At 39.0% G+C, this 24,225-nt stretch overlaps 1 protein-coding gene across 1 annotated transcript; it reads right to left on the reverse strand.

Annotated features, from left to right (window-relative positions):
- Positions 1-24,225, reverse strand: NEIL3 (nei like DNA glycosylase 3). Its single transcript, XM_086612279.1, has 10 exons — positions 24,109-24,225; positions 18,952-19,067; positions 13,990-14,124; positions 12,716-12,929; positions 11,865-11,939; positions 9,183-9,349; positions 5,898-6,067; positions 3,067-3,469; positions 1,005-1,179; positions 1-177 (listed from the first exon to the last, which is right to left on the reverse strand). The coding sequence occupies exons 1-10, from the start codon at positions 24,223-24,225 to the stop codon at positions 1-3; spliced, it is 1,749 nt and encodes a 582-aa protein (XP_086468405.1).

Here is a 24,225-nt window from a genome sequence, read left to right on the forward strand (position 1 = left end):
TCAAGGAATAACCTGCATACCTGGCCCATTTTCTGCCCATTGAAAAAAGCCACACTGTTTTTCCTTCCCAAGAGGGCACACAAAAAAGTTCTTTCCATTATTGGGACCAATCTTCAACACAGTCTTCATAACACATCGTTTGCCATGGTTACAAAATGGAAAATTCAGGTCAGCCCACTGCCAAAAGAAACAGGTTTTAGACATAGTTTTAGCATAGGTGATAGCTATGAATCCATTATTTTAATATTGGCAACAGAAACATCTACAGGGGAGGCCCTAGTGGAAACTCTTCCTAGTAGTTAAGATAACTTGATCTCTTCTCTGATCGCTGATTTTAGATTTTTCTTTAATTGCAACTGCATGCACTTTAACTGATGTGACTTTAATTGATGGTACTACATAGTTTTCTTTGAATTAAGGCATTATAGTCATTACTGTCTTGAGTTCATCTGTTAACTACCTGGCGGTAGGTGACCACGTCGAACTCTTCTGTCACATGCACTCATAGCAAGCACAAATGGAAAAAATAGCTGCGAAAGTTGCAGCTAGGAGGGCTGGGTTAGGTATTAGTGCAGCAGAGGGAGCAGTTGCCCAGACAGACTACAGAATCTTTATCCTTGGAGGTTTTCAAGATTTTGGCTGGACAGAAACATGGCTCATGTCTAGATCCAGAATTTGCCATAGTCCTTCTTCAAGGAAGAGACTGAACTAACCAACTTGTACAAGTCCCTTCAAACCAACATTTCTGCTATGTATCTGTTTTGCATCACACAGAAGCAGATTAAGAGCATTTGCACAAGCAGGTGCCTTCTCAGCAGTAAGCGAAGTAACTTTAAGTTTATAACTACTACGATGCTCTTAGTTTCAATTCAGTGTGCAAAAGTACTTAAAATTACCTCAAACTTTAAATGGATCATATGTGTCCACAATTACAGATTACTAGTGAAAGGAGGCTGCAGGAACAAGTGGTTGTTAGAAAACAGGCCCTGAAGTCTTACACGTACTTGGAAGTAGCCACACCGAGTTTCTCTGGGTAGAGGACAGGTATAAAACTGCCTGCCCTTGTTTTCTCCATCCTTTCTCACAACTCTGAGGCTGCAGAGACGGCTGTGTTCACTGCAGTGAGGATGGCCCGTGCTTAAAATACGAGTATCATCTGTCGCATTAGCTTGAGGCTTGCTGTAATGACAGGTTACAAATAACTCCTGTGCAATATTAGAGGGATGACCAACACCACAGCCAAAGAACGCTCTCCTACCATTACAACAGCTCACTCAGTGTACTTCTACACACCATGACAGTCAGAGAACTCGCTGCTTTCTTCTGCACCTTTAAAGGTAAATGATTGCTAGTAGTGAACAGACTGACTGGGTGCTTTTCTTGCAGGCATTATACCAGTCTTCCCCAGCATTAGCCCTTGTTTTAAATTATTTCAAAATACTCAAAAATAAAATGAAATTAATATTATCTATGCTATTATACTGCCCATCTGAAATTCCAACATACTGTAAAAAAGTATTCTGTTCTTAGTGGGAAAAAGACCAATTCCAAGGAATTACTCCAGGTTGAAGGTATTTGTATGCTTCACAGTACAGACTCCCACGCTCTTTACTAAAAAGTTAGAGTAATGCTCCAAATCATATTCGGCAAGAAGTAATCCAGCTGAGGGGATGGAACAGTGTTCTCTGAATAGGATAAATTTTCTTTCTTTCTTCCTCATGATTGAGATAGTCAGAGAGCATCCGAGTGCAATACACAAGGCTTTATTTAAAAATGGTAACATGAAAAGATTAACACTCTGAAATGCATCTGTCTAATATATTTATAGAGCAGAAAAGCAGTGATGAAACCTTAGTGAAAAAAGAAAAGATTTATTAATTCATTCTTGTTATCAGCTTAGGAATTTTATGTTCTCTTTTATGGCTGGAAGATGGTAGCCCTACAGACATCAGCAGTTCATTCCAACACCTCATTAAAACAAAAGAAGAAAAAAAAAGCAACAAATTTTTTGTTACGAAGTTATTGATTTTTGTTTTTTGTTGGGTTTTTCAGGTTTTTTAAATGTTTAAGTTGATAACTTGCTATAACTACCTGTTACCATGATTGATACTGTCTCATTTCTTCTTTGCACTCCTCTGTATTCTCAATTAATCATCCTGCCTACATCCTCAGTTCTCTGTGGTCCTCTACTGAGACAGCAAGGAGAAAGTTTATTCATACAGCTTAACTTGGGTGTACCAGTGAGATCCTGTTTCAAAACTAGCACTTCAACAATGCAAGAAATAATTTCTGTATTTCAGAAGAGACACGTGACCATGACACATGAGAATTTAGTAGCGTGTCATTAACATTTCTCATTCACCCTGCATAATTTACCACGGTGAGTGCCATCTACCTCGCACTCCCATTACTGTTGTGTATGTCTGCCCAACTTGTCCTGGACAACCCTAAGAGGTTCTAACATTTCTCTTTACTAGGCAATGGATGTGTCCGAATAGGGCTGTGTAAATAACAATTCAGGATGGATAAAGTGTTGAAGTAGTGGCATATAGGATGGGGAGAAAAATTAAGGGAAAATAGCGATGGGAGTTTCACCAATGTGCCTATACAGAGTTTTGTATCATGCAAGAATGTTGAAAAGTGCTAGCTGACAAATAACTTTAATTAGAATATATTCATTCAACTACTTTCCTTTTGTCATCTTCAAAATCTCTATAAGCAATAGCAACTACAGTGCTAAGATCAGACAACTCCTTAGGTAGAACTGTGCTTGTTAACCCATTAGTGCTATACTGTCTATTCCACGAGAACAGCTGAACTACCAACAGCTGCTTAGTTAACAGCAGTGCTGGCCAGATTCCAAAATCAGGACTTTTCCAGTGACAGCCTAGGTCATTCAGTGCTTTTGAAATCTGAGTGTAATATTAGTTACCCAAGAATAAGTTATCTCTGGCAGAAATCCAAAGACAGCAGTGTTTGAACCCAACAGCACAGTATTCCATTAATCAGGGATAAAGCTGGTTTATGGGACTATAAAAAGACTTGTTTACATTTCAGAATACATACCTGATTGCTACATTAAATTGATGAACTGAGGGTACATGATCAGTTTTCTGTTTCTTTGGTACATGTTTGAAAGAGAGAGGTTGCTGACAGGGAGACAAAGCCATAGTAGTTACGTGTGTTGAGCAATCCTTGTCTGTGCTTCCCCCTGACTGGCAGACATTGTTTTGGATTTGATTACAATCATTTTTTGGAGCAACACACTGGGAGTGTCCATCAGATATTTGGGTATCATTTCTCAAAACAGCTTTGTTACCAAGATCTGTTAAGACAAGAGTTGTAGTTCCAAACGCAGCTCTTCTATTGATCTTTATTTCTGTACTTGGTTTTCTGAAATCATTACAAGGGTACTTCATTAAATTTATGTTAAAGGCTGCAGAATCTTCAACATTCTCTGTCTTTGGAACTAAAGAAAAATAAATTATTGGTTATAATCCATCTGTGTAGAATGATACATCATATTTCTGATCTGTATTCATAAAGTCATCATACAGGGAGTGAAAGAGTAAATTTATCATACCATCTTGAAAGATCTCAAAACCTGTCACAGATTAGATGTAGTATCAAATTTTTTACAGTAAAAAAAGCTTATGCAGTTTTGGAGTCACATACAACATGACTTTCAGGATAATCTAACTATTGCTTGAATAGGACCAGACGTGAATGGTACTCTGCAAATGAAAGCTATTGGAGAATTAACCATACAAAAATGAATTTGGCCCAAATGCATATTTAAATTTTTCAAAATAACCTTTTTTAACCCCAGCACTGGGAGATAAACAGGGTATGCTGCCTCCAGCAATACATTATCCATTTTTAAAGTATTGGTTTACTACTGACACAGAAAGGAATATTCATTTGTTGGGTTTTCTAGTGCTTTCAGGGTTCCCATCTTTTGTAAACACTGAGTGTGTCCAAACTTATTGATTTCTTTCTGTAAAAGGCTTTAGAAGCAAGCAGTTCAGACATTTACTTTGCATTTATTTCCTGACATGAACAATAGTATTTTACTTCACAGAACATGAGGCCTGCCTACTGGTCAATAATCATTCAAAAAAAGTGGGCATAATTTATTAATGCCGGTTTAATAAATAAGGAGACTGTAGGTAATCTTTCCTGAGAAAAGGGTGAAAAGAAAAACTTTATGGGGTCCCTATGTGCAATCTTTGTTAAGTAGCTGTGAAAATACAGTGTTCAAGAATGGAGTCCTTTCTTTTCTATCATATCCAGCGAGTGGCTCCCTCCTACATCTTCCCTCCATACAAGGAAGAGGGAATTAAGCAGAACAAAAATGGGTAGAGATAAGGCATACACAATGGCACACTCTCTCTGAAGGCCTTCTCACTCAGAAACAAAAGAAGAATTCCTACAGTTTACTCTGAACAATATTCATTTCCAGGCTCCTTCCATTTTGTCACTGCTGCACAGTGATACATACTGGTTCCAGTGCATTCAGATTTGTTGAAAAAAAGAGCTTGGCCTTGTACTTAGCAAAGAATCAAGGAAATTGAGATGTAATGGTAAATAGTTATCTCTGTCTACAGACTGAATTATTTCAGCTGTGTGGCCAGCAGCTAACTTTACATACCAAGTATTGTGCCCTCAAAAATTCAAACATTTCTGCTGACAGTAGTTAATTTTAGAAACAACAAAAGGCAAAAAAACAAAGTGAGAAGGCAAGGAATCTTAAAGTCTGAAAAGAGAGAGATAAGCAAAACCATGTTTTTTTAAAAATATAATAATTCTCAAATATCACTACCATGATGCAAAAATAAGGCTTTTTTTAAAAAAAGATTTTTGTAACAGTATTCCACCAAACCTAACACATCTTCAAATCCCAGGCCTGTTTTCAGTAATGGCACATTGCTAAACATGTAAAACTTAGAAGTACAGGAGAAGGAACAGGACTTTGTTACAAAGCTTAAAAAAAAGCATTTGTGCACGAGCCGTTATACATCTTAATGTCCATCTGACAGTATTAATTCCACGATAAATGTTAGATAGTTAATCCAAGTCTGTGGACAGATTAAAACTGTCAGGTATCTGGTGCCGACTTTGCAGGAGAATTATGCAAAATTTACTCGCTTTTTCTACAGAAAGTAAAAAAGAATATGAAGCTTCTCTTCACACAGAAAACAAGTCTCAGAGGAAAGTCTGTCCATTACCTCACTCATCCCTTCTTAACGCTTAAATTTCTATACAGAAATCTGGATAGAATCTAGCATGTTACTCATTCCATCTTCCTCTCCCTTTCTGGGTCTCATTCACAGCTGCTTCGCCCACCAGATCTAGATAGCAGCATTACATCTCCAGTAAGAGACAAAAAACAAATTTAGGTAAGAAGTCCAGAATCATCCTTACTCTGAACTTGGAAGAGAAAACGTAGTCCCTAAAAAACTAGACATCCTTTGGAAAGGATACCAAAATACACTGCTTTTGTTCACATGAAAGAATAATAACTACTTTTCCACTCCCCTGGTGATTTCTGTATCAGATACATGCTGCAAACTTCTAATGGTTTTACGGAGAGTTGAAAGAATGGCATTTTGTCTCGCTTCTTGCCCCAATAAAAACAGAAGGTCAATGCAAAGGATTGTCTACAGAATCCTACCTGCACATAAAGCTGGAAAACAAGACACTTTCACAGTTGAAGACAAGATAGTTTCCGTGATTATCCATGCAAGATTTCCCCAAAATCTGACTTTAAGTTAGCTAAAGTTATATAAATACAATTCACAATGAGACACTTGTACAGTTCTATAGTTCTAAAAACTGCATCAAAACAACAATCCTCCTCTCTTTCCCAGTAGAGGTTCCAGACAACCTTTCAATACCTTCAGGCCTTGAAGTCAAACAGGCATCACAAATTTCAGCAGAAGGCTTGTTTATTAGGGTACAGTGCATACACGTCCACTCCTCTTCAGATTTCCGAGCTACGTGTTCATCAGGACATGATCCCCTGCCATACGCCCAGCCAATTACGCTATTTCTAGTTGGCAGCTTGCTGTGGAACAAAAGAATGATGTTAGTCTTTTGTGACGTTTCTCCTACAAATTGCCTTACACCAGCATGTGCAGGGAGGCACAGGACTGGAGAACGAGTGGTACACAGTGTTATGCCTGCCCATCACAGCTTGGACAGCATGTCATGGTTCCACTTTGATTTTTTTTTTTCTTTGCCTCAAGGGCAAATCTTTGCCAGTGCTGCAGAAGAAAAATATTTAAATGCAAACGGACAGAAAGTTAATAATTAAGCTGATGTGCTCTCCAACACAATGCCCCAGCTTCTCTCAAATTCCCCACCATTTTCAAGTAGTGCAGCAAGAAACTTGGTGAGAAAGGGAAACCGTTTCAATACTTTTCCCCATCCCTTGTGCAGAACACTTACTAACAAATGCATTACTGGATGAAGAACTGTTCAGAGGCCAAACTACGTAAGGTCACACAATCTAGCAAACGTTTTTTTTTTCCTCTGATTTAAATGGTACCCATCAGACCACTTTGTTATCGTAACAGCCAACAGAACTGAAAACCTTAAAAGTTAGAAAGTCTTTCTTGTGTGTTACCATTTGCTGGAAAACCTTTTAACATTTAGCAGCTTGTTCAGAATCGGAGATTATCTTTTTGGGTTTTTTGTTTGTTGTTTTTTTTTCTCCTCATCAGAAAGAATTCAGGAATGCCTTGGCTGTGACTGGTGAGCTAAAGCTGTACTCCAGACACCTCTATAGATTTATTTATTTTCCTGTAAATGATAATACCTCCTACATTGATACACTGATTTATAATCATAGTTAGTATTTTCCAGTCACTACATGTTACCAAGGACTGATTTTGTCATAGTATCCGAACACTGTTAGCATGTTAAATGTATCTTGAACTTACCTGCTCAGTAAGATAGGTATGTAAATTTTTAAGTGCTATGGTTGATAAGTCATCAAGAGTTTTCTCCATAGCTTTTGTGGAACTATGCACTTTTTGGAGACTTTTTTTTAATCCTAAGAATTTAAGCACTTCTTCAATTAACAATGCAAATGCTGTACTTTGGAACTGTTGTGACACTCCTTAGACCTATCACTTATTCTGTAATTATCACTGTCCTTAACAGGCTAGATTTCTAAGATAATGGTAGGGATATCCACTGCATACCACATCTCTTCCACAACAAGAAAACTAAGAAGGATAATGAGAACTGCTGAGGTACCAGAGATCCTGTACTCTCAAGAGGCAGAACAGACATGACAGTAGCGTTCACTAAAATACTGTGGCTAGATAACAAAACAGCCAAATTATAAGTGTTAAAAATGGGTATTTTCACATTATTACATCAGCTGTTCCACTCAACTGTCAAAGATGCATTATTAGACTGAATATATTCAGCATGTCAGGTTTTGGAGTTTAATTCCACGTCATCCCCCTGGTCCATCTGTTGTGTCGTTCCCCATCCCTCTCCCCATTTCAGAACATGAAATATGAGGGGGAAAGTGTATTTTTAAGATTCAAGGTACATTGGAATTTGATGAGGTAAGCTTATAATGGGTATTTTCTTCACTTTTTCAGTTGAGCAAAATCATAAGCTACTTGACTTGACCCCAGAACCAGTGGGTTCAATTCTACAGTTCAGGATCTGTAGCAAGTCAGTCTGATCACAGGGGCTCTTGGCAGTCTTCAAACATAAAAAGCTTGGAATGGCAGATAAACAACTTGAGCTACACATACTTTTATTTGGTAACACTTACTGCATAATAGAAAACAGAGCAACAGAACACAAAGACCTGACCATTAGGACCAGGACAGCACAAGAAATGACCTTTTTATTTTACAGCTACCATTACCATGTTTTTCACTGAAATATACCACTGTTTAATTATTTGTTTAAACAAACAAACAAAAAAAAACCACACCACCACCACAACAAAAAAAACCCAAACAAACCACTGCTTGTTCTAGACCAGAGAAAGAGATACTTTTTTTCCTTGCATCATTTTCTAGTTATCTGACTCCACGGAACACTGCTTTCTTCCTACCTTTCTGCAAAACATTTCTCATTATTACTTTCTGAAAATACAGTGGATTAGGTTATCAGCATGTGAAATATTTGTCTTCTATACTGGAATTTTCTATATTTGATCTGTACTTAAAGGTGATTTTTAAGCTTTAACCAAAATCCCTTCAGCCATCTGAATCTTCATCAACCAAGAAGGTTGGAGGTGGAAGAGGGATTTGTGTGTTCTTTAAATCTTATCTAAAACCAAAAAATATATACAAACACACACACTAATGAAGGCAAAGTTTGCAAAGAGAAGCAGTATCTTTTATTAGATTGACAGAGCTCAGTATAAAAAGGCAAGATTGTGAAACGTCAGATGAAAATTTTCAAGAATAACTTGGATATGTAAGCGTCTGAATAAGGTGCTTTTGGAACTTTTACCTTTTGACCCTTTGTGATACCAAATGCATTTTGTTCTTTTCTAAAATAAAGGGAAGAAAGCTGCTGCTAGCACAATTTATGTGGAACTCGAAGTGTCTCTGTGGCACACCTGTAGTAAAAGCTTTCCAAATCTGATGAGGAGGAAGAGGAAAAAAAAATCCTAAGCCCTACAATATTTGCTGTACTCTGAATTTACTGAAGTTTTAGTTATCCTCAGTGTAAGTCTACAGCCAGAACAGAACTGCATAGATGCACAGCTATCTAGATATTCCAGGACTGAAGGAATGTTTCTGAAAAGAAACAGACACACAAATTCCTACCTTCCTTATGCCATTCAACTCAATTGTGTGTAAACATCCAAGCCTATTATATTGATAACACCAAGAAGAAGGGGCAATTTTTCCAGAAGCAGTGAATAATTCTGAGTACTCCGAATTGTTTCCTACATTTGATTAGAGTAATAGCTATTTCATAACAGATGGGGCCTTTGAAAGAAATAGCATCAAAGAATCAAAACTTTTAACCATTTTTAAATACCAACGACCAAAACATTTTTCCTTCTTGAAGTGAATTTAGATATAAAATGCACAAGGATCTACTCTATTTGAGAAGTGATGTCCTCTTACTGCAACAGCACTTTGAGGTTCTTAAGCACTTTGATGCTTAAAAGCGTTACAAACCTACCATCATACCTAACACTGACAAGCTGCAGATCCGCCTTTTGACATCGGGAGCAGAAGTAAGTCATCCTGTTATTCTCTCCTAAACGACACACAGTGATCTTCCCATTGCACTGACCGCAGGCTGGGCGCTTGTATACTTTGTAGTGTTTGCAGAGTGGAGACCCAGTTTTGCGGCACTAAAACAGAACATGTTTAAAACCCAAGTTACAGACCCAGTATAAATTTTATTTCAGTCCTTCTACAGTTAAACTGAAGCTAAAATAAAATAAAAAAAACACCTACATAAACTGACAGCTCAATGACTACATAAAGATATTTAAGGCACACTCATAAGGGCTTATCATCTGTATTTCATGTTCTTTTATGGAAACAATTGACTTTAAATCAGGTATAATGTGTCTGGCATTCTCCACATAATGGAATAAAAGACTGTCAAAAAAAATACTAGCATGGTGCAAGAAAATATATGCTAGGGACTCTCTGACTTCAGCTGGACCAGCTAGCTCTGATTCAGCATCAGTCATCTTAGACCTGGCACCTGCAGGAGTGTTCTTACAGAGCTGATAAGCTCCAATCAACGTAGCATTAAAAACAAAAATAAAACATACATAAAACACAAAACCAACACCATCTTCTCTCACCCCCAAAAAAACCACAAATACACCGCAGAGCCAGCTCAGACCTGACACTACAATCTGAGTTAATCAACCTTCCTAAAACCTAAAGGACTGAGCAATGCAGATATATTCCAAAGATTCTGTGAGAGTTGGGTAGCGCCCAATAAAGTTGCTCAGATTCATCTTAGCCCTGGCCACACCAGACAAGTTGGCTCACAAAAGCCACTTGGCACTATGGCAAACTCCCCAGATCCTGGCAGCAAGTCAAATTAAATTAAGCACAGTAGAAGCCCAAAGGGCGCAGTAACCTAAAGAGTCTCCAGAGAGCTGACGAGCAGGAACATTTCATGAGACAGTTCACATGGAGCCAGCACAGACATACCCCAAGCTAGAACTGGCAGAAAAACAAAACAAACAAACAAAAAAAACCAAACAAGAAAAGCCCAGTAGAGATGCAGCCAGCTCTGCAGAACCACACAAGTTTCTGCACTACAATTGCAGTTCCTTGGGCACTGTTCAAATGATACCACAGCTGGCCCAGCAATACCAGCCCAGCTCCAGCAGGGTTCAGTAGCTCTAGCTCCATAGCGCATGAAGACCTTTCAAGTTTTCCCAAAATACATTCATCAGCCTCACTGAATGAGGATGTTTTTCCCGATACAATCCAGTAATTCAGTCAGAAGGAATTACTAATATATATTTGCATGAATATTCACAAGCAGTTTGCTTTCTCCTCAAAGTTTACCGTTAGTTTCTTATTAGTAGCTTCCTCTCATCCATTTTTTTTAAAAAACGAAACAAAAGCAACAGCTTTTTACACAAACAAGTTCCCTCAACTTGCATCTGTAAACCATTACTACAAATGATATGGTATGATTACCACAAACATTCTATGAGTCTATAAAAAAAAAACAGATGGACTATCCGTCTTACTAACCTATTTTTGTTATGGTTTTACCTGAGAGAGACTTGAGGGAGGGTCTAGTTCTCCTTTAAAAGCACTTGACTGCTGAATATTTGCTAAGTATAGACTATAAAAGTGTTGAAAATGGCTAAACTGAGCTGCAGAAAGTTTAACTTGTTTGTTTATTGTCAATCTAAAAGCCCATGACACATTTAAATCTCCTTGTACTATAGTTGTTTCAGAACTGGATGCTATCCCTTTACCGGTAGACTTCACTATGAAGTCTGGAGAATGAAAAGATTTCCCTAGCCAACAGACTAGCTACTCCTCAGTGGGGTGGAGGAAAGCAGACATTTAAGCAGACTATGTTCGAAAAAGAGTATTAGGAAAGTTAGGTGTCCTCCTCCAGCCTACCAAAAAAACACTCTTCAGCAGCACTAGCTCCTTGCCTTTCATGAATACCAAGAGGAAACAGACAAGAATTTTACTGCTGCTGATTTCTCTGCGTGCATCTTAAAGAACAAAAACATACAAGAACTAGGACAATTTATCTCTTTTTCTATTTTGAAAAGTTAAAGAGCAACCAGGAATTACAGAGTTTACAAGAGAAGAAATCAAATCCTACTGAGGTTGCGGCAGTAGGGAGAAGCTGGAATTTATTTCACTTTAGCAACCAAAAAAGTTGTTTCAGTTATTAAAAAAAAATTGTTAGAATCTTTTTAGTCAAATAAATGTACTTGCTATTTCAAGTTTCATAAAGTAAGCCACATGAATTACCTTCATACTACCCTGGGGCCATCTTTAGGTGCCAGTTTGAAGAGTGACCTTTATGTTATCTTATATATAAGCGTGTGCTAAACCTCCATCAATTCTGACACGTTCAGAGTGACGTTACAGCACATGCAGAGCAACACTGAACTGGCCCTCAGGCATCATCTGTCAAACTCTTCTGCTGCAACTGGGCCAAGCTGTGCACACTCTTACAGTCCAGACTCCCCCACCTTTCCATCATTTGACAATTCACAATTAATAAAGAGCACACAAACCAACATTCCTATTCATGGAAACACTTGTCCTGTTGCATCTTTTTACTGTTTTCACTAGATGATCACATACAGCTAACATGCCGGAGTCAAGTTTTGGGGGTTTCTTGAAAGCATGTGCCAATACCTTATAAAAAAGCAGGGTAAAATCACGTGTCATTTTCACCAAGTGACGTATATGTTCATCTGTCAGTTGGCAAACCTGTAAGACAGACAAGAATTGTTTTTATGCTGTAACGATGCTACGGGACAACAGCAGAAAGATCTATAATGCAGGGGTGCTTTGAACACCTTCAGCTGATGTGCAATTGCATTGCTTCCCGTTATGATAATTCTCTGACTTCACAGTATATGTATCTCTGTAAAGCATCTCAGTAAAACAGTACATTTTCACATTCTATACTATACAAACTCGTTGTGAATACAAAACTATACACTACGCCTCATCCGTGCAAAACATTACGTATAAATTTCAGTTGTCTTCCTTTATACTGACTTAAGTATGGTAAACAATGGTAGAAAAGCAAACGATGCCAGGTAGCAGGACAAGAAGTGGAAAAAGCAGCTGCAAAAATAATCGATTCTACGACATACACTATTTTAGGTAGTAACTAAACAATGAAAACCTGGGCATTCTTCACTTTCCTTTATTTATAGGTTGACAATTTAATGGTGGCACAACAGGCTGCCAGATAAAGTCAGGTACTAAGAAGAGGTTTCAAGTTGTGAGAGAGAAGGCTTAGCTTCAAAAAACATGGCCACTCTGTGAGGCAGGTGTAGCAGCAACAGGTTCCAAGGAATGACATGACAAATATCTCCGGTTATAACGATAAAACATTCATTTAGTGTCTCAGAATCTAACTTAAGAAACGAAATGACAAAACAAAGGAAAGAAGATGACAAAATGTGATATAAATATGTATTTACATTCTTAATACTTTGGTATCATTAAAAACAATCTTGAGACATTTCACCCACCTTAACAGCTGGATGGAGACCACTGTCAAACAGTGCTTCATTTTTTATGATATTTCCCACTCCAGGTAATACTGCTTGATCCAGTAACACATCACACAACATGCGGGTTTTCTGCTGCTTAATCTCACTTTCTGCTCTTAAGAAGCTAAACTTTGGAGAACAGACATCCAAACTTTCCATCATTCTCACTTTCCGCTCACACTCAGCTGCATTTCTGGAACAGAAAAATACATTAAGATTTATTTTTGTTTTAATTATATGCTAATATAGCAGTATGGTTTTAAAAACAACAGATAACAGAAACCATGAAAATACCAGTGACAGGAAGAGGCACAGAAATTACATTAAGCACCCCTCCCCAAAACAAGTCAATGACACATGCATGGAACATGCATCTGGTTCAACATACAAGAAATCATCCTCATTTTGTTCATATTAGTTTGAAAAATAATTGACAGGTCCTTGCTTTGAGACTACTTCCAACATGGAAAGACCATGTGTTTGGACCATCAGCCATAACGAACTGTATGGTTACATGATCCAGTAGTTAGGACAATAAAAGATAGATTTTCTTGAACCTTGATTTTATTAGGTTAAGCATAACTGTAAATTGAAGAACAAATAGTTTGAAAACAATACAGTACAAGAAGTCTCAGGCTTACATGAGCTTTTATGTCCTGTAATATTAAATATGCATATACGTTACTCAAATTTACATGCTCCTTTTCACCCAAGAGCCTAAAATGCTTCCAAATCAGGCTGTTATTTTTATGAGTAGTGAGAATTACAATGCTGATGAATAAAAACATCCACTTAATGTCAATTTGAACAATTACACCTATTTGCTTCCAAAAAGCAAACAAAAATAAAAACACAACCTTGGGAGCAAAAAAACCTGAAATCAATAATCATCACAGGTCTTCAACCTTTTTAAGGAAGTGAGACTTGTGTGAAAATTAAAGGAGCAATGGGGTTTAGCATTCAGATCTAAGGACGGAATTAAATCTAACTTTCATTCCCAGTATTAACACTGTCTAATGAGGCTATGGCATGGAACTACTTTAATGTTATGTAAACTCTGATGTAAAAGTAACAAAATTAAATTACTATCCCAATAATTATGATATGTTTAGAAAGTTTTGTTTCTTTGTGTCTATGATGGCTTTCATCCAAGCACTGAACAATTTCTGTGTGATTTTTCACTATGTTCTTAAAAGAATGTTATAAAAACAAATAAACCAAGTTGTGTTTAATTTGGTTAGTTTCTGCTTTACCTATACTCTACTGTCACCTCAAAAAAACACACAGTATCCTCTGTAAGCTGTATCTCCAAAACCGGTAGTGCTCCATTTCTGTCTTTGCTTCCATCAGGATTAATGTGCATGTAACCATTCATACCGAAGTGAATCCTTGGAGAGAAAGAGAGTTCTTATGGGTATTTTATCTTAACAATGTTTCCAGGCATTACAGTAATTTATTTTTTGAAGTTACGAACTATTCTTACCTAACCAAGTCAGTCTGCATGTACATTAATTCTAGTCATTAAGAGTAATGTGGCAACAAGCTACTTGCTTATATACTGCTCAATTGCCAGGGAAGAACCCTCCCCAAGTCAGAAACACTCTAAAACATAGCAGTTTTCCAGTGGTCTTCATAATTCATTAGAGACAAGTCAAACCTCACCACACACTTTCGTGGTGTATCACACTTAGAAGACACACTGGTCTTCCAACATCGGTTCGTAAGTCCTCAGGGAAGCTGAAAGAAATGAGGCTACTTTACCAGACAATTTGCTGTTACATCAGGCAGAAGTCACCTGGCATGAAAGGAAAAATTTCAGTCCTCCCACTGCCAACATTGTTATCATATCAAAGCTACTTCCAATAATGCCATAAAGTAATTAGCATCTGCCATACGTTGTTTTCTGCCTTTTTTTTTTTTACCTACAACTAAGGCAAAATCTGCAGGTAGGTCAATTAAAAATTAATAAAAGAAACAAACTGAAAAATGCACAGATGGCAAAGTAGTAGAACAGATTCTTTCAAGCATTCCTTTTACAGATCACTAATGCTTTAAGAGGTCTTACATTTTATAATATATTCTACTGGGAGCTACTATACTTGAGCAAAGGACAAGTTTGACTGTAGTCTCATATATATTATTTATTACAAATTCACCTGGTACATTTGAGTCCTAAAAAAAATGTAAGACAGAGGGAGTGCTCTACTTCTACATATTTTATATCAGAAAAGGTGGATTAGCTACAAAAAGATTTAACAGATCAAAGTACACAAATGGCCAAAGAAATGCAACATCAGGTGCGTACTTATTTACCTTCAAGCCCTCTTTGTTACAATTCAGGAAGGATAGGCATTTTCAATACTTACAGATAGGTTGAGACAACATTTCATTAAGCATGGTCTTAAAGTCAACTCTTTATGTAACTTCCTGATAGCATTTATTCATTAATATTTTTCAATTTTTAAAAACCTGTGTCTTTCCAAAACACTCTTCTTACAAGTCAGTTCAGTTGATATAGTTATTTCAGCCACTTTTATTTTCAATAGCTCTTTCAAATTCTCAAGTGCCATGACTAGTACTGCACAGGCTTAACTAGTCAAATTTCTTTTTAAAACTAACTCTTGTATCTTGTTACCAAATGGTAATGCACTAAACGTTTCCAGAAAATTCATTCTAAAGAAATAGCATTCACATTAATAGCTGACGGTTTCATTTACCAAGCTCCAATGCACTGTTGAAAAGGAGCACTAAGAATCACAACTATTAGCTACCTTCGTGAGTTGTCAGTTCATGACTAGAAAAAATAATTAAGTCATGGTTACACATTTACATTCAAAAGCCTTAAGAAACTTACAAAATTTCACTCCCATGTGTTTCATTACCTTTGATGTCCTGAAACAGGGCAAAACACAAATCTTCCCATTTCAGTTACAAACAGAAAAGCCACACTAATTAAACCTAGGATCTGTTACTCAATGATAGCTAGTAGTAAGGAGCTGATGATTTTTGTTGTTCTTTTAACGGAAAAAGTTGAGGTTTTAGAATTATCTAGAGCTACACAATATTGTAAGGATCTGCTTTTATTGGAAGTATTTATTTTCCCTATAAAAAATAAAAGATTAGTAGCAGTACAGTCAAACTATTATATGGAGATGTGAAAAACAGTGACAATTCACATTATCAAGTTCTGAGGGCCAAGATGTAATTTCCAGTCAAGAGAGTGGATGTTTTTCCTTTAAAGGATTAAGAGTCAACAATTCTCTCTTTTCTAAGAACATTTTTGTCTATTTTCAGTTATGCAAAAACAGATGTGCATTATCAATTTTCAGAAACTTTTCTAAACCATTTATTACTCCAAATTAACATTAATAGCACACTACAGAAACTAAACCCAGGACAACCTCTCTCACATAACTGTATCCATTTCCATGGCAAAACATGCAGGCTATGCAAGTCTCTCCCACACAATTTGCAAGTATCAGAGAATTTTTTTCAACTTTCATGGATTATTTAAGCAACTTTAAAGACAAAACTGAAAAAGAAAAAAAAAATCCTCAGATTTTCAAAAAAATCTTAACTTTCTTCAGTGACTTTAACATCCTTGTTTAAATGGACATCAAAAAGTAGCAGTACTAATTGCTTCAGAAGGTGTCATTGCTCATTTGTACTCCCTAAAAACAAAAAAGCTTCTACTGCCCACCAAGGACTGCAAATATACTGAACTGAACTTCATTTGCTAATTGCTATCCCCAACACGGCAACACCTCAGAAGTATCCTTCTTATTTGCAAGTCAGGCAAGTAGCAGCCAAACTATACAAAACAATTTCACAGCCAGGTTATCTTCTACCAGGCAGTCATTCCCCACTTGAGAAAATGCAGGAGCATCATGGCCCAGTCTTTCACAAGACATGTCTGGCTAACATTATTTCAGCATGACTACCAGCTCTTCACAGGTAATCTTAGCAGACAAGAAAAGCTGGTGGTGTTATGCTGAGAAACTATGAACAGATACAGAATCTGTATATCAGTAACCCTTCTCGTGACAAGAAAATCCTCTATGTGAGAGTTAACTTTAATAAAGAAATAATACACCCTCTGAAGGGCTTATTATTTCCTCTCCCAGTAACAATCCGGTCAATCTTAGACTGCTGTAAGATACATTTTCTGAAGCCTTCCTCCACCTCTCCTCAGTATCTTTAAGATACACAACATACATTTTTAAAACAAGAGAATGAAAATCTTCATTATCAGATAATAAGTAACTTCTGCCTCCTGTGTGAGGTGGCCTTTCCTGTACATAACTTCTACAATGTTTCCAATCAAATATGCAACATGACTAAAGGGACTTCTTAAATACAGTTTCTAGAGCTACGATAACTGATGAACTGATGAAACTTTTAAGCTTACTATCAAACGATAAGTGAAGGTTGTTTTCATTAAGTACAATAAGTTATTGCATTAGTTAGATTATTTAAGATCTTTCAGGGTCAAAGGATTATATTTTTCATACCAGAACTCGGCCACTTTTTCTTTCTCTTTGAAGAGAACTTTTGCAAAATACTTACTTAACATTTCTTAGTAATAGCTTTTTCTTCTGATAATATAATTCAGTCTGTTGAAACAATGTTTCCTTATTGTATAATTTACTCCCTTGCTTATCCAATTAATTTGTAATACACGCAACATTCATTTAAAGAAAGGCTATCATCTGTATCAGTTACCTCCCTGGCCTTTTTTTTTTTTTTTTAAATCTTCCTTTATAACTGACTTACCTTTTTCTTTTTAAAAACTGCTTTTTCTTCTCTGCTTCTATTTATTAAAGCACAATATGAAGCAGGAGAGACTGGTTAGGACCTTAATCCTATCCTTCACAAATACAGACAGCTTTAAACACATATGCAGTTCTGTCCTACTAGTTACCCGTATGATGGTCATGTAAAGACTAGTATGTGCTTGTAAGACTAGTTGCATTTCTTTAATGCTAGAAGAAACGAGCACATAGCACATCATCCCAGGTAACCACTAATATATCACTGCCTTTATTTATCGAGCATGCAACCACTGTAAAGCGTTGTACTTGCAGCCAAGCATTTTCAGTTCCATCTCCCTCTTATAACAGCGGTGCCACTGGCAAAATATTATGTCACAGAATTGTAAGGTATTTGCTGATATTACCAGTTTTAAACAAACAAAATCATGATGTTACACCTTTGTTCAAGATCAGTCACTAGGGATAAAGACTACGCTAAATGTAGAAGTGATATTGTTTTCCCTATAGAAATATTATGTTGCAAGTAGAAGGGTTAAAGCATCAAATGCAAGCCTTACCTATTAATATAAGGGCCTTACTTATGTATTCTATACTAATTAACATAAAAAGAAAGTTTTTTTAAATAATCCATTGTACTGTGCATTTGGTTAGATTTATTTTTAGTTGACTTTGCAGTACAGAACATATTGAACTAGAAAAAGTAAACTAGATTCCAAGTATAACTTTAGATGGCTAGTACAAGAAGATATCCAAGGGGTTAAGGCATGTGACAAAATCCTGAAAATGTCAACAAACCTCTAATAAGCTCTGCAAAGCATGAACAATGATTTGGCAGTTCTACCATTTGTCTAGGAGACACGGTTTCACTAGAAAGTTAAGAGTTACATTTGTGATACCAAAACCCACCAAATTTCAAACCACAGTTCCAAATCAAGTTGATAATATTGCTTGAAGAAAAACAGACAGACAGCATAAATATATGTATACACACAGAATATTTTAAGTTTGGCAATTTTTTTACATGAGTTTATCATCAGAGCAATTGAATCATTAAAAATTAAGTACAGAATTTCAGTTTAAATTTCTTAAGTTCAAAGAAATTGCAAGTCCAGTTTGTAGTGGAAGACATGAAGTAACTGTAACTGCATGCACTTCTCCGAACTTTGTCCCTAGAAAATGCAACTTCCTGTTTGAAACGAAGCGTTTCAAGGAATAACTGTCCTTTTCAGATACCTTTACATGGAATCTTAGACTAAGAATAAAGCAGTAAATTGTTTGAAAACGTGACTATATCCAGTATTTCCAGCACTGCAGAGAGGCTGGTGAGATGATTACCAGTAACGCTAACTTTGAAATCTCTGAAACTGTTATTACCAAGAACAAGATGACCCCCCCGAATAGATACAGTCTGAACGCATAGGAAACCTTTTTCTCCCCTCTTACCTCAAAGCTTTCTGATCAAAATACATAAAAAGTTCCTTTCCCAATGTCTCCACACCCCTGTAAACATGTCCGACAAGGAATTCGTGACCAGAGGTCCTCTCCTCACTTGCAGCAGTCTGCAAACGAGTACATCACAAACATTAGAACACAATTTATAGTACTTTGATTCTAGCACCAGCACACATTCAGCAAGTAGTTGCATGAACTAATTTTCCAACTGGGGCAATAGTAAACCTTTTCTCCTTAAGCAGCTCTACCGAAACCAATGAGACTGTTAACCCACAGAGCAGACAGCCACTATTGCTAATGCTATCACAACTTAGCTCATTCTTTTCCAAATTGAAACAATACATCTTTTTATCAGGGTATTTTATGCCTTTTCCTTCAAGTCATGAATTCACAGAGTTTCAGGCTGGTGTAAACTAACAGGTACAGTTTGAATACTAAATACTTGACAGTGTCAGTCCTGCCATTTGCAGACCTCCATCCTTCTCCAAATGCCTCTTGCTGGAGTTTCCACCCATGCTAATAATTTGCCTTCAGTGTTTCTCATGAGGCATTGTGTATTCCAGAAACGCCTCCACTGAGCCCACAGAGATATCTCACTCTTTCCTACTAGTTGAAAATCTAATCTCAGAAGATGTTGAACATCAGGTGGAACACTACTAGAGGACAAGAAAAAGATAATTGTGAGATTGAAGCAATAATATTTGCTCACTTAGCACATGAAACTCCACTGAAATTATAAGAAGGGACCTCTACAGGTTATCTGGTCCAAACACCTGCTTGAAGCAGGACTGACAGGTCAGGCAGCTCTGGACCCAATCCAGTCAACTTCAGAGTAGCTCCAGGGATGGACTCTCATCTCTCTGGGCCCTTGTTCCAGGGTGTCCTGGTTCCAGCTGGGACCGAGTTGGTTTTCTTTTTAGTAGCTACAATAGCACTGTAGTTTAGGGATTTAGTATGGGATTTGTTTAACTATTGTGGTGGGAAAATTTTCCTAATACCTAATCAAAAATTAATCATAGAATCATAGAATGGTTAGGGCTGGAAGGGACCTTCAAAGGTCATCTAGTCCAACCCCCCTGCAAGGAACAGGAATATCTCCAACTAGATCAGGTTGCTCAGGGCCTCGTCCAACCTGGCTTTGAACGTCTCCAGGGATGGAGCATCCACCACCTCTCTGGGCAACCTGTTCCAGTGTTCTACAACTCTCATGGTAAAAAATTTTTTCCTAATATCCAATCTGAATCTACCTCCCTCTATTTTAAAACCATTACCCCTTGTCCTATCACAACAAGCCCTCCTGAACAGCCTCTCCCCATCTTTCTTGTAGGCCCCCTTGAGGTACTGGAAGACCGCTATAAGGTCACCCCGGAGCCTCCTCTTCTCCAGGCTGAACAACCCCAACTGTTTCAGCCTGTCCTCATAGGAAAGGTGCTCCAGCCCTCTTATCATCTTCGTGGCCCTCCTCTGGACCCTCTCCAACTGGTCCATGTCCTTCTTATGTTGGGGGCTCCAGAACTGGACGCAGTACTCCAGGTGAGGTCTCACGAGGGCAGAGTAGAGGGGAAGAATCACCTCTCTCGACCTGCTGGCCACGCTCCTCTTGATGCAGCCCAGGATGCGGTTGGCCTTCTGGGCCGCAAGAGCACATTGCCGGCTCATATTGAGCTTCTCATCCACCAGCACTCCCAAGAACTTCTCCTCAGGGCTGCTCTCGATCCATTTACCACCCAGTCTGTATTTGTGCCTGGGATTGCCACGACCCAGATGTAGGACCTTGCATTTGGCCTGGTTGAACTTCATGAGGTTGACACAGGCCCACCTCTCCAGCCTGTAGAGGTCCCTCTGGATGGCATCCCTCCCTTCCAGCGTGTCGACAGCACCACACAGCTTGGTGTCATCGGCAAACTTGCTGAGGGTGCACTCCATGCCACTGTCCATATCACCGACAAAGATGTTGAAGAGGGCTGGGCCCAATACAGATCCCTGAGGGACGCCACTCGTGACCGGTCTCCACTTGGACATCGAGCTGTTGACCACTACTCTCTGAGTGCGGCCATTGAGCCAATTCCTTATCCACCGAGTGGTCCATCATCTGCTGCCTCTCATCTTATCACGCACCTCTGACAAGAGTCCAGCTCTCCCTTGTCCAGACCTTCCCTTTTAGGTAGCTGAATCATAGAATGGTTAGGGCTGGAAGGGACCTTCAGAGGTCATCTAGTCCAACCCCCCTGCAAGGAACAGGGATATCTCCAACTAGATCGGGTTGCTCAGGGCCTCGTCCTTCAGGTAGCTGAAGACAGTGATAAAACCCCAGTTCTATCAGATTCTCCTTGTGCATCATGCGCTTCAGCCTGCTAATCATAGCAGGGGACTCACCCTAGTATGTTATCTTTTTCCTACTGAGTTGAAAACTGGACACAGTAATCCGGATGCAGCCTTGCAAGTGCTGAACAGAGATAAGAATCACGCTCCTCAGGCTGCTGGATACATGGTGGTTCACACAGCCCAGTATGGGGCTGGCCCTCTTCCTTGCAAGGGCACGCTAGTGGCTTGGAATCAGCTGGTATAGGAACCTAGGTCCCTTTTTTCCAGTGGAGCCGTTTTCCATCTGACCAGTAGCTGGGCCTGTGCCTTCGCATGACATTATTCTGTTCCAAGTGCAGGACTCTAAGTCCTGCAAATGCTGAACTAAAGTTTCTGCCCATCCGTTTCTCTCAGCCCATCAAGGTCCTCCTGACCAGCACCCCAAGTTCCCCAGAACCTGCTGAAACCTGCAAGCAGTATATTCACTGTCACCATGGCCCTAACTGTAAGGCACAGATATGTGCACCAGTGCTTCAATCACAACATTCAATTGCAATGCAAATATGTATGAAAGTGACTCTGGCAAATCAGCAAGGCTTCAGCTATCAGTGAAATTTCAGAGCTACTCTCTATACACTCTCTCACTGTATTATTACCTTGAAATTATACATATTTAGAGAGTTTTTATGGTTATTATTCTGTCAGGTAGAAAAATAAAATTTTTTTTTGCATATCAACATCATTTACTTTGCCTATTATCAAAACATGAAGAAAGCAAAATTTTGCTCTCACATAAACAGTTGCTCTCTTCCAATAAAGTATTAAAATAAGTTGGCATGCAACAAAGCTTATTTTAGTTTTAAGCCACTCAGGTTTGTTTAAACTAAACCAAATTAAGAAGTGACCAAGATGGAAAACTAACTTGTGTTTTCAAAATATTTTAAGTCAAATTCATACAACTTTGGTATCAGACAAGCCCTTACAGTCAACATAGTACAAACTCTCTTAAACAGTGTAGTTTTCAGCAGCGGCCAAGGCTTTGGCCATGGTTAGCAGCCACTGAGAGATCTAAAAAGCTCAAGACCGTTATGATGGTCATTTGCCAATGAATAGAGTCTGCCCCGAGGTGACTTTTACTATACAAAGTTATGAACATCAGTCTATTTCAGAGAATTAAATTTATTTTTGAAACCATAGGAGCATAAATCCTTACTTCAAAAAGCTTAGTCCTGAAAGATATAAACCTATAAAGACTGATCTGTTGACTGCGTATCTTAGATGTATCTTGAACCACATTCTTCCTTAAATCGTTCTTTCATTGAAGTACTATCTTATTGATCCTTAATCACAAACTCTCCTACACTGTCTTGTATACACTGAAGGTGGGGAAAAATCCCCAACTTTCTGTCTGGAAGCATCCAGTACACTTACTGGGGACACAAGCAATGCACAATTTCTCACAGCTGAGCAAAATCAGCATGAAAAAAAATACCCTACTCATCTCTGTAATCAAAACCAGAGGATCATATAGAATCATAGAATGGTTTGAGTTGGAAGGGACCTTCAAGATCACCTAGTTCCAATCCCCCTGCCATGGGCAGGGACACCTTTGACTAGGTCAGATTCCTCCAAGCCTCATCCAACCTGGCCTTCAACACTGCCAGGGATGGGGCATCCGCAACTTCTCTGGGCAACCTGTTCCAGTGCCTCACCACTCTCACAGTGAAGAATTTCTTCCTTAGATCTAATCTAAATCTACCCTCTTTTAGGTTAAATCCTTTGCCCCTTGTCCTATCACTACACGCCCTTGCAAAAAGTCCTTCTCCAGCTTTCTTATAGGCCCCCTTTAGGTACTGGAAGGCTGTTAGAAGGTCTCCCTGGAGCCTTCTTTTCTCCAGGCTGAACAGCCCCAACTCTCTCAGCCTGTCTTCATAGGACAGGTGCTCCAGGCCCTGGATTATCTTCGTGGCTCTCCTCTGAACCCACTCCAATATCTTCACAGCTCATCATCTAGGCCTGCTTACTGACATCTCAACTACTTCTACCAGAAGGTCTCGTGAGCACCGGCAGAGTTTCATACTGGTGAATTATTTTCTGCTGCCAACAGATAGTAGAAAAATGACATACTGTGTACACTGAGAGCAGATATACACTCTTTAGTTATTGAAACAGTTGGTCTAATTAAAATTCTTTTTTAAAAACAGTTGTAGAAGTAAAAGCTCCCTTTCTGCAGGCCAACACGTACCTTTCTGCATCATATTTAATTCAGAGTTGTTAAGACTTACGAAATTATTAAAAAAATAAAATTAGGAACTGTTACTATAATTTTCCAAGTACTGTAGGTTTACTTAAGCTAAATATTTAAAAGTCTACCCTAAGTGCACAAGAGCACCTTTAAACCTTTCTCATTATTTCCAAAAGCCGCTGTGTTTCTACAACTGCAGCACCGCTTCACACACCCGACCTGCTAAGGCGTATTTAGTACGCTGATGACAAGAATATTTTATAATTTAAAGGAAGAATAGAGACACTCTCCACGGACGGCCCCCCTAGACGAGGGCAGCCGGGGCGCAGGAGCTCCGCCGCAGCGGCGGGGCGGGAGGGGCGGGCAGGGGAGGCCGCGTCGGCCGCACCAGCCACCCTGCTCCGGGCTCAGGCCCGCCAGCCCCGCGTCCTCGCACCCCAGCGGCTCCTGGCGGCCCAAATCCATCTTCTCTCCCTCAAACCTGGCGGCGTTTACCACCGCGCACACTCGGGAGCTTCAGGTCTACCCCCCCCCCAAGCCCTGCGCGGCCTCTGAGGAGAGGCGGCGGCCCCCACGCCAACCCCGCCCCGGCCCCTCACCGCGCCGCCGGCTCCGCCGGAGGCAGCGCTGCCCCGGGCGCTCCGCACCGCCTGTCCCCGCCGCACCCGGGCGCGCAGCCTCTCTCCGCACAGCGCGCAGCCCGGACCCTCCACCAT

Source organism: Tauraco erythrolophus, chromosome 5 (genome assembly GCF_009769465.1).
Source record: "Tauraco erythrolophus isolate bTauEry1 chromosome 5, bTauEry1.pri, whole genome shotgun sequence".
Classification (NCBI taxonomy): domain Eukaryota; kingdom Metazoa; phylum Chordata; class Aves; order Musophagiformes; family Musophagidae; genus Tauraco; species Tauraco erythrolophus.